Source organism: Gopherus evgoodei, chromosome 3, assembly GCF_007399415.2.
Source record: "Gopherus evgoodei ecotype Sinaloan lineage chromosome 3, rGopEvg1_v1.p, whole genome shotgun sequence".
In the NCBI taxonomy this organism is placed as follows: Eukaryota; Metazoa; Chordata; order Testudines; family Testudinidae; genus Gopherus; species Gopherus evgoodei.
In genome coordinates, this window is record NC_044324.1 from 204,311,876 (window position 1) to 204,326,940 (window position 15,065).

The window sequence follows — 15,065 nt, forward strand, 5'->3', positions numbered from 1 at the left end:
AAGATCTGAATGTCCATAATGACTGAACTCTTCCCATCAGGAGTGCTTTCTGCAACTCTAGAAAATGGCATAAAAGAAGCCAGGGTAGTGTTTATAAAGAAGGTTTCTGGGGTTTGGAAAGTTGATCTTGTCCTATATAGAGAAACAGACAGAAAGTGACTTGTAAAGGCCAAATCACACCCTCAACAGAAAATCCTTTGGATTGTCTGGGTAGGAGAAAACGTGCAATCCATGCTGATGAAAGTGGACAACTACCACTGCCAAACATTTGATAAGAACTCCTGATGTTATAGCCATCCCAAGCAGAAAAAGTCTGAACTACTAATGGTTGGCTCCTAAAAGGAACCGAAGATATTTGCTGTGAATCCATCATATCACAATACAGAAGCAGAAATCTCAAAGGTTGACAGTTCCAAATACATCCTGAAGAGTACAGGAAAAGAATAAGCATGACCAGGGACTCAGTGCAAAATGTCACTCCTTCTGGTAAACATGTTGAGATTTCAAAGGTCCAGAATAGCTCTTAGACATCCTTTTTTACTCTAAAATGAGTAAACAATGGAAATAAACATTTTTCCCTCTGTAAGACACTGCCATTCATTTTATTATTTCTAGCTGAATAAGAATAGTGCTTCTTCATTCAACAATTTCTTATTAGAAGAACTCCTGAAGATAAGAGACACGAAAATGAGATGAGAGTAAAATATTAAACTGAACTGTAGGGGGTCAGCCATTTTCTACATTTCCAGGAGTAGTCCATTGAGATGGACTGGCTGGAAGAAATAAAATGGGATAAGTGTTCCCAAAGATGAACAGTATTTAAAAATGGCTTGGACCCACAATTACAGGTCACACATCAAAATATACAAAAACTACTGATTCTAACAGAATGAAGTAGTCATTGGGATCAGGTAAGTTCATGGAGGATAGGTTCATCAGTGGCTATTAGCCAAGATTGTCAGGGATGCAACCCCATGCTCCCAGTGTCCCTAAAACTCCAACTATGAGAATACGGGACTGGACCATTCAAAATCGCCATGTTCTGTTCATCCCTCTAAAGCACCTGGCACTGGCCATTGTCAGAAGACAGGATACTGGGCTAGATGGACTACTGGTCTGACCCAGTATGGCCACTCTTAATGTTCTTATCAGAGATACAGAATAAGAGGTCTTTTGAATGAGCTCCAGTCCTTTAAAATGACAATCTGCTTTAAAATACCTTTGCCAACAGAGTAATACCCAAAACTGGTGTGGCTCCCCTCCTCATCCGGGAGGGTCGAACCCGTCAATCATCCATAGGGGCGGGGCCTCGAAGCGGAAGTCCAGCCCCCCAGGGGGTCAAGCGGCGACCCGGAAGAATAAAAGCCGGCCCTCAGCTGGAGCCCAGCCACTGTCAGGAGCAGACCTGTCCGTGGGAGCACCTGACTGGAAAGCTGCTGAGGCCGCAGGCTGGTGTCCGGACTGGCCAGAACCTCCCCGCTACGACGAGGAGCTGCCCCACGCCCGCTACGACGAGGAGCTGCCGGAGCTGCCCCGTGCCTGCTATGACGAGGAGTGGCCAGAGCCGCCCCGGCCCTGTTGCAGCCCCAAGGAACCCCCGGAACAGGCCTGGCTGGACTTCCCGGAAGAGCTGCCGGACCTGCCACCCAGCCCTGGCCGGGAGGAGCCGATATGGTGGGACGTCCCTAAAGCTGATCCCACGAACCAGGTAGGCTCGGAGGGGGATACTGGAAGTAGCCCGGGAGCAGCCGACCCGAGTCAGGCTGCAGACCTCCTGATACCCATGGCAGTGTGTTGTGGTCAGGATCCCCACTGACTACCTGCAGCGGTGATCACCGCCACTAGGGCCCCAGGCTGGAACGCAGAGGAGTGGGTGGGCCTGCGTTCCCCCTGCCACCCACTCCTCTGCCGGGTGGCAGAATCCCCCTCCCCCTGGCCTGAGGAGGCCATTAGGCCCACTGTGTGTTTGCCTAACCCTGACGCAAGAGGATCTGAGCCTCTATAACTGTGTTTGGTGCCCCGCTCAAACCAAGGGCTGAGCCCCCTCTGACTTTGCCACTGCTCTGCCCTGCTCCAAAGGGCCAGAGCGGTTATAACTGTGTTTGGTGCCCCGCCCGAACCAAGGGCTGGGCCCCCTCTGACTTTGCCACTGCTCTGCCCTGCTCCAAAGGGCCAGAGCGGTTATAACTGTGTTTGGTGCCCCGCCCAAACCAAGGGCTGGGCCCCCTCTGACTTTGCCACTGCTCTGCCCTGCTCCAAAGGGCCAGAGCGGTTATAACTGTGTTTGGTGCCCCGCCTGAACCAAGGGCTGGGCCCCCTCTGCCTGTGCCACTGCTCGGCCCTGTCCCAAAGGGCCCGAGCGACCCGCACTCCTGCCAGCCCATCCTGAACCAAAGGGCCGGAGCTGGGATAACTGTGTATTGTTACTCAGCCCTGCAGCAGAGGGTCTGAGCCCCGAACTGACTGTATATTGTTGCTCAGCCTTGCAGCAGGCGGCCTGAGCTCCTAATTAACTGTGTGTTGGTGCCCGCCCAAATCCAGGGCCGGGCCCCCGTTGACTGTACCACTGCCCGGTCCTATCCATAGGGACCGACTATCCGCGTGGTGGGCGACAGTCCCGAGACCGAGACCCGTAGATGACAAGTCGAGGCTGGTGTGGCTTCCCTCCTCATCCGGGAGGGTCGAGCCCCGGCGAGTCTCGCTTACAACTGGCACCTGACCAGGGACTGCTTGAACCCAAGCCCCTGTGAGAAGGGGCTGGTAGGAGGACGGTAGCGTGACCAACCCTCCATAGGCAGAGACATGGATGTCGAACGGCTGTTCCAGCTGCTGGCGGAGAGCCAGGAGCGCCAGCAGGCGGCGCAACTCCTGCAGCAGCAACAGCTGCAGGCCGCCCATCTTGAACAGCAGCAGCAGCGAGATGCCGTGCACCTCCAGCAGCAACAACAGCAGCATGCCGCTCAGCTGGAGCACCAGCAGCAGCTGATACAGCAACTGGGAGGCCAGCTGCAGCTGCTCCTGGGGCCTGCATCCCGCCCCGTTGATGGACCTACGGGAGAAGACGCCGGGGGCTTCCGCCCGCCGGTTCCCCTGCGCCTGACCAAGATGGGCCCGGGGGATGACCCGGAGGCCTTCTTGGTCACATTCGAGCACGTGGCCCTTGTTGCAGGGTGGGCCCGTGACCAATGGGCCACTCTTTTGGCCCCGTACCTAACCGGACAAGCCCAGCTTGCCTATCGCGGGCTGGCGACGGAAGAGGCCAAGGACTACGATCGGGTGAAGGCGGCGGTCCTGGACGCTTTGGATGTCAGCCCCCAGACGTTCAGGCAATGGTTTCGGGGCCAAACCTACCCGACAGGTGCCCGGTCCCAGCTGATTGCCCAAGGCTTGAAGGAGGCCTGCCGCCGCTGGCTCCAACCTGAGACCCGTATGGCGGAGGAGGTGACCGAGCAGGTAGTCTTAGAACAATTTGTGCAAATTCTACCTGCCCGTGAAAGTGCTTGGGTACTCCGCCACCGGCCAGCCACGCTGTAGGTGGCAGTCTCCCTGATGGAGGACTTCCTGGCCGCGGAGGCTTCTATGGGGTCCGCCGTTGGGCCACCCACCCTGGGGCCTGACCAACTCCGTGGAGAGACGAGGGCATCCGCCTCGTCCGGGCCGCGGCCCCCGAACCACGGGCCGGACCCTGCGACGGCCTTCCGGGCCCCATACCCGGATCCTGCCCCGCACTTGGCCCCGTGGGCCTTTCCCACGGGTCTGTCGGGGCCCCACCGAAGCCCTCCCCGAAGCCCTCGAGCCGCCGGCCCCCGGGGCGGACGCCCAGGAATTGGACCCTGCTTCGGATGTGGAAAGGCCGGTCACTTACAACGGGACTGTCCCAAGATAGAGTGTGATTTGGGCAGGTCTGTGCAGGGGAAGGCTGAGCCCGACGGCCCCAACCCCCCAAACTCACGGTCCCGGTGGTCGTAGGGGACCGTGCCACAACGGCCCTAGTGGACTCAGGCTGTGGGTAAACGCTGGTCCACCGGGCTCTGGGACCACCGGTCGACCCCGGTTTGGGGCCCATCCATTTGCAGTGCATCCACGGGGATGTCCGACCCTACCTGAGTGCCTGGGCCCGTTTGACGGTCAATGACCTCACGCGGTCGTTGGTAGTCGGCTTTGGCCCCCCGACTAGCCTACCCCGTGATCCTGGGACGCAACTGGCCCGCCTTTGAGGGGCTCCTCCGGTCCATACCGGCCTTTGAGGCCAAGCCCCAGGAGCCCCCGGTGGAGACAGAAGGGGACACCGAGGAGGTTGGGGCAGGAAACGCGGAGGCCAAAGGCCAGGGGGAAGAACACCCCCCCACCACCACCACCACCAGACCTCGCTTTGACACGGACTTCTGTCGGGACCAACGGGCCGACCCCACACTCAGCCGGGCCTATGAGCAACTGGCGGTAGTCGATGGATCCGTTGTCGACCCCCACTGTGCCACGCAGTGGCCACACTTTGAGCTCTGGCGGGACAGACTTTATCGGGTCGAGCGGGACCCCCGCACATGGGAGCCCCGGATGCAACTTCTCGTGCCCTGCTGCCACCGACGCGCCGTGATGAGCCTGGCCCACGACGTGCTGGCTGCGGGACACCTGGGGCATGAGAAGACCCTGGCCCGAATCCGGACGCGGTTCTACTGGCCGGGGCTCGATGGGGACGTAAAGCAGTACTGTAATTCCTGCCCGGGTTGTCAGTTGGCCGCCCCGCCTCGAGTGCCCAAGGCCCCCTTGGTCCCCATGCCATTGGTCGAAACGCCATTCGAACGCGTTGCCATGGACCTGGTAGGCCCACTGCCCCGGAGTGTGGCTGATTTCCAGTATATCCTGGTCCTGGTCGACTATGCCTCCCGGTTCCTGGAGGCTATTCCCCTGAGAGCATCACGGCCCGGACCATTGCCGGCGAGCTGGTGAAGGTATTTTCCCGCGTAGGATTGCCTAAAGAAATCCTGACCGACCAGGGCACTAACTTCACCTCCCGGTTACTGAAACAGGTCTGCCAACTCCTGGGGGTGAAACAACTACACACTTCCGTCTATCACCCCCAGACGGATGAGTTGGTGGAACGGTTCAATCGGACCCTTAAGGACAGGCTAAAATGGTTCCCACCGGACGAGCTACGCCACTTGGACCAACTCGTACCACCCCTGCTACCAGCCATCCAGGAAGTTCCCCAGGCGTCAACCAAGTTTTCCCCCTTCGAACTCTTGTACGGGCGGAGGCCATGGGGCCTCCTGGATTTAATGAAGGAGATGTGGGAGCAGTCGGCCTCCCCAACCCAGGGCCTCCTCCAGTACGTCCTCCGGCTGCGGGAACAGCTTACTCAGGCGGGGACCCTGGCGCAGGAAAACCTAAAGTAGCCCAAGAGAGGCAGGAGCGGAGTTATAATCAAGAAGCGCAGGTACGAGAGTTTGCCCCTGGAGACCGGGTTCTGCTGCTCCTACCCTCCAAGGAGTCAAAATTATAGGCCCGTTGGCAGGGCCCCTATGAGGTAACTCGGAAGGTGGGCCCCGTTAATTATGAGTTTTACCAACCGGGCCGCCGGAAGAAGAAACAGATATACCACGTCAACCTGCTGAAGCCATGGCGTGACCAGGAGGGCCTCTTGATCGAACCATGCCTGCCGGACTTGGAGCTAGGCCCAGAGGTGGTCCAAACGAGGGACCTGACGGAGCCCCCGTTGGGGTGTTCCCTGACAGACGAGCAACGTAAACAAGTGCAGTGCCTCCTGCGGGCGTTCTGGCAAACCTTCACGGCGCTACTGGGCTATACGACGTTAACCTGCCACACGATCCAAACCGAGCCTGGGAAGGTCATCCGAGAAACCGCCCGGCCGGTGCCATATCGAATGCGGCAGGAAGTCGAGGAGGAGGTCCAGGCCATGTTGGCCTTGGGGGTCGTCGAGCCGTCTCAGAGTGAGTGGCGCAGTCCGGTGGTCTTGGTGCCCAAGCCAGATGGCTCCTATCGGTTCTGCACAGACTTCCGGAAGGTCAACGCCATATCACGCTTCGATGCCTACCTGATGCCCCGGGTCGACGAGCTGCTGGGCCGCCTCGGGGAGGCCCGATTCATCACCATGCTGGACCTTAGCAAGGGCTACTGGCAAATCTCGCTCGAGGAGACCTCCAAGGAGAAGACTGCCTTTGCCACGCCGTCGGGGCTCTATCAATTCACACGGATGCCCTTTGGCCTCCATGGGGCCCCCGCGACCTTTCAGTGGCTCATGGACCACCTCCTGCAGCCGCATCAAGAGTATGCAGCCGCATACCTAGATGACGTCGTGATCTACAGCCGCCGCTGGGAGGACCATCTAAACCAGGTCGCGGCGGTCCTCAGAACCCTGCGGGAGGCGGGGTTGACGGCGAATCCCAAGAAATGCCGGATAGCCTGGCAGGAGAAAACCTACCTCGGCTACACCGTCGGGCAGGGCAAGTCAAACCCCTCGTGGGGAAAGTTCAAGCCCTCGCAGAGTGCCCCCCCCGACGACCAAACAACAGGTACGACGCTTAATGGAACTCACGGGGTATTACCGGCGGTTTATCCCGCAATTTGCGTCCATTGCCGCCCCCTTGACCGGGCTGCTGACTAAGAATAGCCCGCGACAGGTACAATGGACCCCCGAGTGTGAGGCGGCTTTAAAACGCTCCGAAGCTGCTTGTGCCAGGAACCCGTCTTGTATAGTCCGAATTTTGACAAACCATTTATCCTCCAGACAGATGCATCTGATGTCGGCCTAGGAGCGGTCTTGTCTCAGGAAGGGGACGGAGGAGACCACCCCGTACTGTACCTGAGCCGAAAACTGTTCCCACGAGAACGGAACTAAGCCGTGGTGGAAAAGGAGGCCCTCGCCGTAAAGTGGGCCTGCGAGGCCCTTCAGTTCTTCCTCCTCGAGGCCTCTTTCACTCTTCTCACAGACCACGCCCCGCTTCAATGGCTCATGCGTATGAAGGATAATAGCGCCCGCATTATGCGCTGGTATTTGGCCTTGCAGCCCTATGCATTCGCCATCCAGCATCGGGCTGGCAAGGACCATGCCAACGCGGACTACCTATCCCACCTCGAGGAGATGGAACCGTCCAGCTCCGACGAGCGGGAGCTGGACTTAAGGGGGGGGGGGGTGTAACGAGGCGGTGTGGCTCCCCTCCTCATCCGGGAGGGTCGAACCCGTCAATCATCCATAGGGGCGGGGCCTCGAAGCGGAAGTCCCACCCCCCAGAGAGTCAAGCGGCGACCTGGAAGAATAAAAGCCGGCCCTCAGCTGGAGCCCAGCCACCATCAGGAGCAGACCTGTCCGTGGGGGCTCCTGACTGGGAAGCTGCTGAGGCAGCAGGCCAGTGTCTAGACTGGCCAGAACCTCCCCGCTACGACTAGGAGCTGCCGGAGCTGCCCCGCGCCCGCTAAGATGAGGAGTGGCCAGAGCCGCCCCGGCCCTTTGCAGCCCCGAGGAACCCCCAGAACAGGCCTGGCTGGACTTCCCAGAAGAGCTGCCGGACCTGCCGCCCAGCCCTGGCCGGGAGGAGCCGATGTGGTGGGACGTCCCTGAAGCTGATCCCACAAACCAGGTAGGCTCAGAGGGGGATACTGGAAGTAGCCCGGGAGCAGCCGACCCGAGTCAGGCTGCAGACCTCCCGATACCCATGGCAGTGTGTTGCGGTCAGGATCCCCACTGACTACCTGCAGCGGTGATCACCGCCACTAGGGCCCCGGGCTGGAACGCAGAGGAGTGGGTGGGCCTGCGTTCCCCCTGCCACCCACTCCTCTGCCGGGTGGCAGAATCCCCCTCCCCCTGGCCTGAGGAGGCCATTAGGCCCACTGTGCGTTTGCCTAACCCTGACGCAAGAGGATCTGAGCCACTATAACTGTGTTTGGTGGCCCGCCCAAACCAAGGGCTGGGCCCCCTCTGACTTTGCCACTGCTCTGCCCTGCTCCAAAGGGCCAGAGCTGTTATAACTGTGTTTGGTGCCCCGCCCGAACCAAGGGCTGGGCCCCCTCTGACTTTGCCACTGCTCTGCCCTGCTCCAAAGGGCCAGAGCTGCTATAACTGTGTAACTGGTGCCCCGCCCGAACCAAGGGCTGGGCCCCCTTTGCCTGTGCCACTGCTCAGCCCTGTCCCAAAGGGCCCGAGCGACTCGCACTCCTGCCAGCCCGCCCTGAACCAAAGGGCCGGAGCTGGGGTAACTGTGTATTGTTACTCAGCCCTGCAGCAGAGGGTCTGAGCACCGAAGTGACTGTATATTGTTGCTCGGCCTGCAGCAGGCGGCCTGAGCTCCTAATTAACTGTGTGTTGGTGCCCGCCCAAATCCAGGGCCGGGCCCCCGTTGACTGTACCACTGCCCGGTCCTATCCATAGGGACCGACTACCAGCGCGGTGGGCGACAGTCCCGAGACCGAGACCCGCAGACGACAAGTCGAGGCCGGTGTGGCTCCCCTCCTCATCTGGGAGGGTCAAGCCCCGGTGAGTCTCGCTTACAGGCAAGTAAAATACTTCTCCCTGATTCTCCTAAAGCAAGAACAGGTTAAACATAGTAGAAAAGTTAACTGCTGTAAAAGTCTAATGATCTTTTCCTCTATTCTTTCATTTGACAGAAAACTGAAACGCCAGGTTTGTTGTTTTCTTTTAATGTTTAATATTAAATGGTTTCTTGCTAACTTTTTAAAATTAAAGTTTTATTTTTAATACATTGTGCGTCAATCATGGTGTGTTCCACAATGACACCAGTGTGTGATACTAGATGGGTCTTGGGCCTGACAGGACTAAGCAGAGAGGATGAGGAAATAGGCAGAATAGAGGCCAGACATATGAGATCTCATCTGGTCTCAGCCTGCCAGGAACAAGATTGGGGAATAGAAAGTTGCGGACATACCAGACCAGTAAAATAGCCTAAAGTAGTGATTTCAAAATCTTTGTATTGTGCACAAGCCCTAAATACGGCCATGTTCTTATAACATTCACTCTGCCTGTACACACCATCGAGCTTTTTGAAATACAAACATCATTCCTGATAAACAGAAAAGTGAATGCCCATTGGATCAGTGTGTGGGTACAACTACAGAAATTTGGTTCAGTGTAACTCTTTGGAAGAATGCAGTGAGTCCAATGGATTTCTACTCAGATTACATTAATACATTCTGCAGATATGCAATGGCCCTACTTTAAAAGCACGACTCTTACACTTTATTTTCTCCAACATACTAAAATAAAAATTGTTTTAAAATTAACAGAGGGAAGATCGCAAGGCAGCAGAATGGACTCATACCCATTTTCACCTATTAACTCTATGTCCAAAGACATAAAAAAAAAAAATTAGCCAAAAGTGATTACTTAGTTTCCTGTGGATATTTGTCTGCTTCAGAAAACCAACACAGTTTGATATAAAATTAGTAGTCCTCTGCTCAAAGAAGGCTCAGGATTGGAATAACAACGTTTCTTCAGATCAAGAATGGAGCGTGTTGGTAGAACATTTGGGGAAATTCATATGGAGCACAATCCTGGCCCCTCTGAAGTCAATGTCAAACTTCTCTTTCAACCAGGGTTTTGTTTACACTAAGCATGGCGTAAGCATAAGACCCAAAAAGGTCATTGTTATATCTCAAAACTGTATTTTTTAAAGTACTCAGGTATTCAATTTTGTGCAGAGGTGAAAGGCAAAAGGCATAGCAAAACAACTATTTTTTATTCTTTTTCTTTTTTTAATTAACTACAGTGGTTTATACCAAGTTTCAACCAGAGACATGATAAAATAACTTAAAATCCAAAATTTAATATGTTCATAATGTGGTAAGGAAAATGCTCCATTTGAGGAGTTGGGGGTGAATAGTCACCAATCTATTGGTAGGAAAGATTTTGAAGCATAAAAGTTACTATTTATGTGTGACCTACAACGTAATGTGTTAAGCCTCAGCAACATCAACAGAGTAAGTACGTATTACTTATCAGAAGAGTAGCCGTGTTAGTCTGGATCTATAAAAGCAGCAAAGAATCCTGTGGTACCTTATAGACTAACAGACAAATTTTGGAGCATGAGCTTTCGTGGGTGAATACCCACTTCGTCAGATGCATGTAGTGGAAATTTCCAGGGGCAGATATATATATGCAAGCAAAGCTAGAGATAATGAGGTTAGTTCAATCAGGGAGGCGGAAGCCCTGTTCTAGCAGTTGAGGTGTGAAAACCAAGCGAGGAGAAACTGGTTTTGTAGTTGGCAAGCCATTCACAGTCTTTGTTTAATCCTGAGCTGATGGTGTCAAATTTGCAGATGAACTGAAGCTCAGCAGTTTCTCTTTGAAGTCTGGTCCGGAAGTTTTTTTGCTGTAGGATGGCCACCTTAAGGTCTGCTATAGTGTGGCCAGGAAGGTTAAAGTGTTCTCCTACATAGCAGAGGGGCATTGCCGGCACATGATGGCGTATATTACATTGGTGGACGTGCAGGTGAACGAACCGGTGATGGTGTGGCTGCACGTCCACCAATGTAATATACGCTATCATATGCCAGCAATGCCCCTCTGCTATGTACATCGGCCAAACTGGACAGTCTCTACGGAAAAGGATAAATGGACACAAATCAGCTATTAGGAATGGCAATATACAAAAACCTGTAGGAGAACACTTTAACCTCCCTGGCCACACTATAGCAGACCTTAAGGATAATATCAGTAAGTATCCATAATTCCTCATTTAGTGTCAATATACACATTTCACAATCATCTTAATTACCAGTGTATTACAGGCTTTCATTTGATATCTCATGTGATAGTCTTCATAGATCAAAGAGAAACTGCTGAGCTTCAGTTCATCTGCAAATTTGACACCATCAGCTCAGAATTAAACAAAGACTGTGAATGGCTTGCCAACTACAAAACCAGTTTCTCCTCCCTTGGTTTTCACACCTCAACTGCTAGAAAAGGGCCTCAGCCTCCCTGATTGAACTAACCTCATTATCTCTAGCTTGCTTGCATATATATATCTGCCCCTGGAAATTTCCACTACATGCATCTGACGAAGTGGGTATTCACCCATGAAAGCTCATGCTATTACTCTATAAGGTGTCACAGGATTCTTAGATATTACTATAACAGAAACAACAATACATAATATCAAATAAACTCTGTATATCCATACTGAAATCAGGTTAGTGTTACTATTATAATGGATTTTACTGTTAGTGGGGAAGAGATCCTGAATTTACCTCATTCTAAAAATACATAAACATCAAAAAGGAAGAATATATATATTTTTTTAAAGAGAGTGTCTCAAGTAAAACATAAATGTTTTACGAAATTGAATTGTAAAATTCACAGTTAGATGTGGGTTTATTCACACAATCCATATACCTATCAAGCAACATTTAAAGCTTCAATATCTCTTCTCATTGCTAACATCTAATGACAACCTATTGATTTTAAATATGCAAAATATTTTAAGAAGAATCTAGTTTCTAATTTTAACTCCATATGTCCAAAGATGCGATTTTGCCCATGTACCTTACAAACCATTAACATTTCAAAGAGATACAAAGATCACATTACATTTGCATATAAAGTATATTTATTTAATCATTAGAAAGTAATTCCATACATGCAGCATTGTGAACTTTGCTTCTCTTCCTGGGTGATGGTTGAAAAAAAAAAGTCTAATTATACACAATTTTGTGTTTTAATATATCTGAAATATACAAACAAGAACTTCCAAGAAAAACAAACAGCTGTGGCAGCATGGTCTAGTAGAGGACTAAGTGTAGGAGTAATAGCCAGAAACTCCTGAATTGTAATCTTGGTTATTGGGCAAGTCATATTATTTCTGTATCTCAGTTATCACATCTGTAGAATGTGGATAATAATACTTACCTAATCTTATAAGAGTGGTGTGATTAATTAGTTCATGTTTGCACAGCATTTTGAAGACAAATGGCTGCTATGCTGCTAAACATTAATAATTTTATTACTTCAATATTTATATTTTTCCTGTACAGCCTCGCAAGTTACCTTGAAATCTATCTTTTAAAAGAGCCAGGAGAAAACATATGAAATACATAAAAAATGTTTTTAAAATTTCTATTTAAAAGGTAATTTGAATGGAGCCTCTGACGAGGATATTTCTAAGAAGTATCTCAGAATGTTTGTACTGCGCACACTCTAAAATGTAAAAAATTTTATATGAGAAGCCTTACAGTTATCTAGTGTACTTAAGCATAAGTACTCAAAATAATGTTCCTACTTACGTTTCTGTGTCTGAAACCAATGATTCATTATTACACACATCATTGAAAGTGTGAAGTTGATTCTAGAGTTAGAAAAAGGAAGAAGAAATTAAAATTCAACTTTAACAATATTTTGTGTGGTAATTTTTCTTATGTATAAAAATGTTAGCATTGACAAGAAATAAATAGTAAAACTAATGTCTTGGATAATTAGATTACTTAATCCCAAAAAATATATTAAACATAGGTATGTATAGAACTATTTGTCTCATTACCATAATTTTTCATAAAATATTCTAATGCTAAATGCTTTTTCAAAATTTGCTAATCCAGAATTAGAAATGTTTCTGATTAAATCTACAGAATAACATAATAATTAGTATTCTTGGTAAGTAACAGGCATAGGGTAAGTTTATTTATTTAACCAGAAAATGGCTTTTGGAACACTTATTTTCATTAAACCAATCTTTTGACATATGTAATCTTTACCCATTCTAGAACTCAAAGCCAGGCTTCTATCAGTAATTTTGCAAATCAGTTTTTATTGAAAATGAAATTAAAATGATACAGATGGGCATTTTAGGGGAAGCCACCAAGTTATCCTATCCTGACTACTATAGTTTCTCAGAAGTGATTTATTAGTAGCTTTATAAGAGTCAAAAAAGAGAACCAAGTCAGGGAAATGAAACTGAAAAAATATAATGAAGGCTTGAGGGGGTTTTGAATTGATGGATCCATGGGTTCACAGAATGAAAACGAAAAGAAAACTAACTTCAGTTAAGAAATTTCATCTCTATTTCATGTCCACCAGTCCAACTTTATATAAATGACATCTCCAACAATAAAACAGATAGCACAATTTCCACAGCAAAAAATTTTGATTGTATAGTTAGAGTTGAAATTTTGTTTGCATTACCTAAGACTTTGTTAATAGACCATTAGAGTTCAAAATTTAAATGAGGAAATTGGGTTTGGTTTTTTTTATTTGTTGTAACACTGACCACTACTATGCTCTATTTATAATGCAGAGAGATCTTGCCTATTTACTACATGAGCTTGAATCTTTCTCCTCAGAGCTTCAAGTATTGCACCCTCCAAATATTGCCAAGAGAATCCCTTCATATCTCCGCCTACTACTTCATCCTCCTGATATGATCAGTTAAAATGAATGCAACTGATAAAGGCCAGAATGGGTGGGATTATGTGATTTAGCAAAAAAAATAATATAGGATGGTGTGGGAGGGGTAAACCCATTTTAGGAAGTTATATGTAGAATGAGGGAGAAGTGGGAGAGAGGGCAGAATTAAGGCTGGTGTTTAAACTTTAGCTCAATATTTCATAACATTATCAAAATTCTAAATCCTAGCTATCTACTAGTTATGTGGGTTTTTTGGTAGGCTAAATAGATGTACTACCCTTTGTATTAAATATTCTGAATGTGTGAATTTCCTTCGTGTTTATAAATAATTCATTCATGTAGGCCCCTTAACGGAGGCATGGTCCCAAAAGAGATGAAATTGCCATGTTTCTCCAATATCTAATCTGACATAGATTGCACTCTCCACAGTATATTGCGATCTGTAAAAATCTTTTTAGTCTTCTAGTTGCCGAGTTCTAGTGATAATTCCTGCAGCACACATTGATTTATATCCAGATATCTGCATCACCGGTTTTCCAGACTTGTTGACATACATTCAGTTCTCAACCCAGTCATTATCCCAGAGTCAATTTGCAATGAAACTTGTAATAACTTTTTTTAAAACAAAATGTGATCAAATATTAACTTTTACCCTAGTTTTCAAGGAGAATTAGGGACAACAATTTTGAACTTATGAAAGTCAGACTTGTATGAATTACAGTAGGACTTCCCCAAAATGTAAGTTTCTGGAACAAAGGAATCTTGAGCATACTGTCTCAGATATTGAAACATCAGACTTCTCAAATCTATCACCATTCTTACCATAATTTCAACACAGATCTTACTAAAAATCCTAGATATCAATAAAAAAAACAAAGAAAGGGGCAAAAACTGGAGGGTGGGGAGATTCTTGCAAACTGTATATCAAAAGATGGTATATAGGTTATAGGGATCTATCAGCAATTTGTTTTCTTAATACAGCAGACAAGGTAATTTCAAAAACATGAGCAAGCTTTATATCTTTGTACTTCTTAAAACTTCCAAACAGTAATTTAGAGTTACTGACCTACTTCTAGATATCATAAATATAGTAACTCCTCACTTAAAGTCATCCCGCTTAACGTTGTTTTGTTGTTACATTGCTGATCAATTAGGGAGCATACTCATTTGCAGTTGTGCAATGCTGCACTCTTACATTGTTTGGCTATCTGCTTTCTCCACCGCTGGCAGCCTCCCTATGGCCCCCTCCCCTCAGCACCTCCCACCAGCTGGCAAACTCTGAGGATCAGCACCTTCCTCTTCCTCCCCCGCCTCCTGCCTGCGGTAATCAGCTGGCTTGCGGCATTTTGGAGGCAGAAGGGAGCGGGGAGGAGTCTGCACATCGATTCTCACTCCTTCCCCCTTCCTCCTTCCAAAATGCCACAAGCCAGCTGATTGCCCTGGGCAGGAGGGAGGCGGGAGGAGTGAGGACTCAGTGCACCTCCACTCTCTCTCCTGCTGGTGGCAATCACCTGGCTTGTGGCATTTTGGAGGCAGTAGGGAGGAGCGAGGACTCGGCGCGCAGCCCCCACCCCCCTCGCCTGCCTCCCAAACTCGACAAGCCAGCTGATTGCCCCAGGCAGGAGGGGGGAGGAGCAAAGACTTAGCACGCAGGCTGCTCCTCCCTCGCCTGCCTCCAGAACGGGGCAAGCCAGCTGAT

The 15,065-nt window shown here is 49.6% G+C and overlaps 1 protein-coding gene across 1 annotated transcript in view; it reads right to left on the minus strand.

The window, feature by feature from the left end:
* Positions 1-15,065, minus strand: part of USP34 (ubiquitin specific peptidase 34) — a 311,265-nt gene that overhangs the window by 235,438 nt on the left and 60,762 nt on the right. Inside the window, 1 exon segment of the mRNA XM_030557848.1 lies at positions 12,250-12,311. Within this exon segment, the coding sequence (XP_030413708.1) occupies positions 12,250-12,311 (62 nt within the window).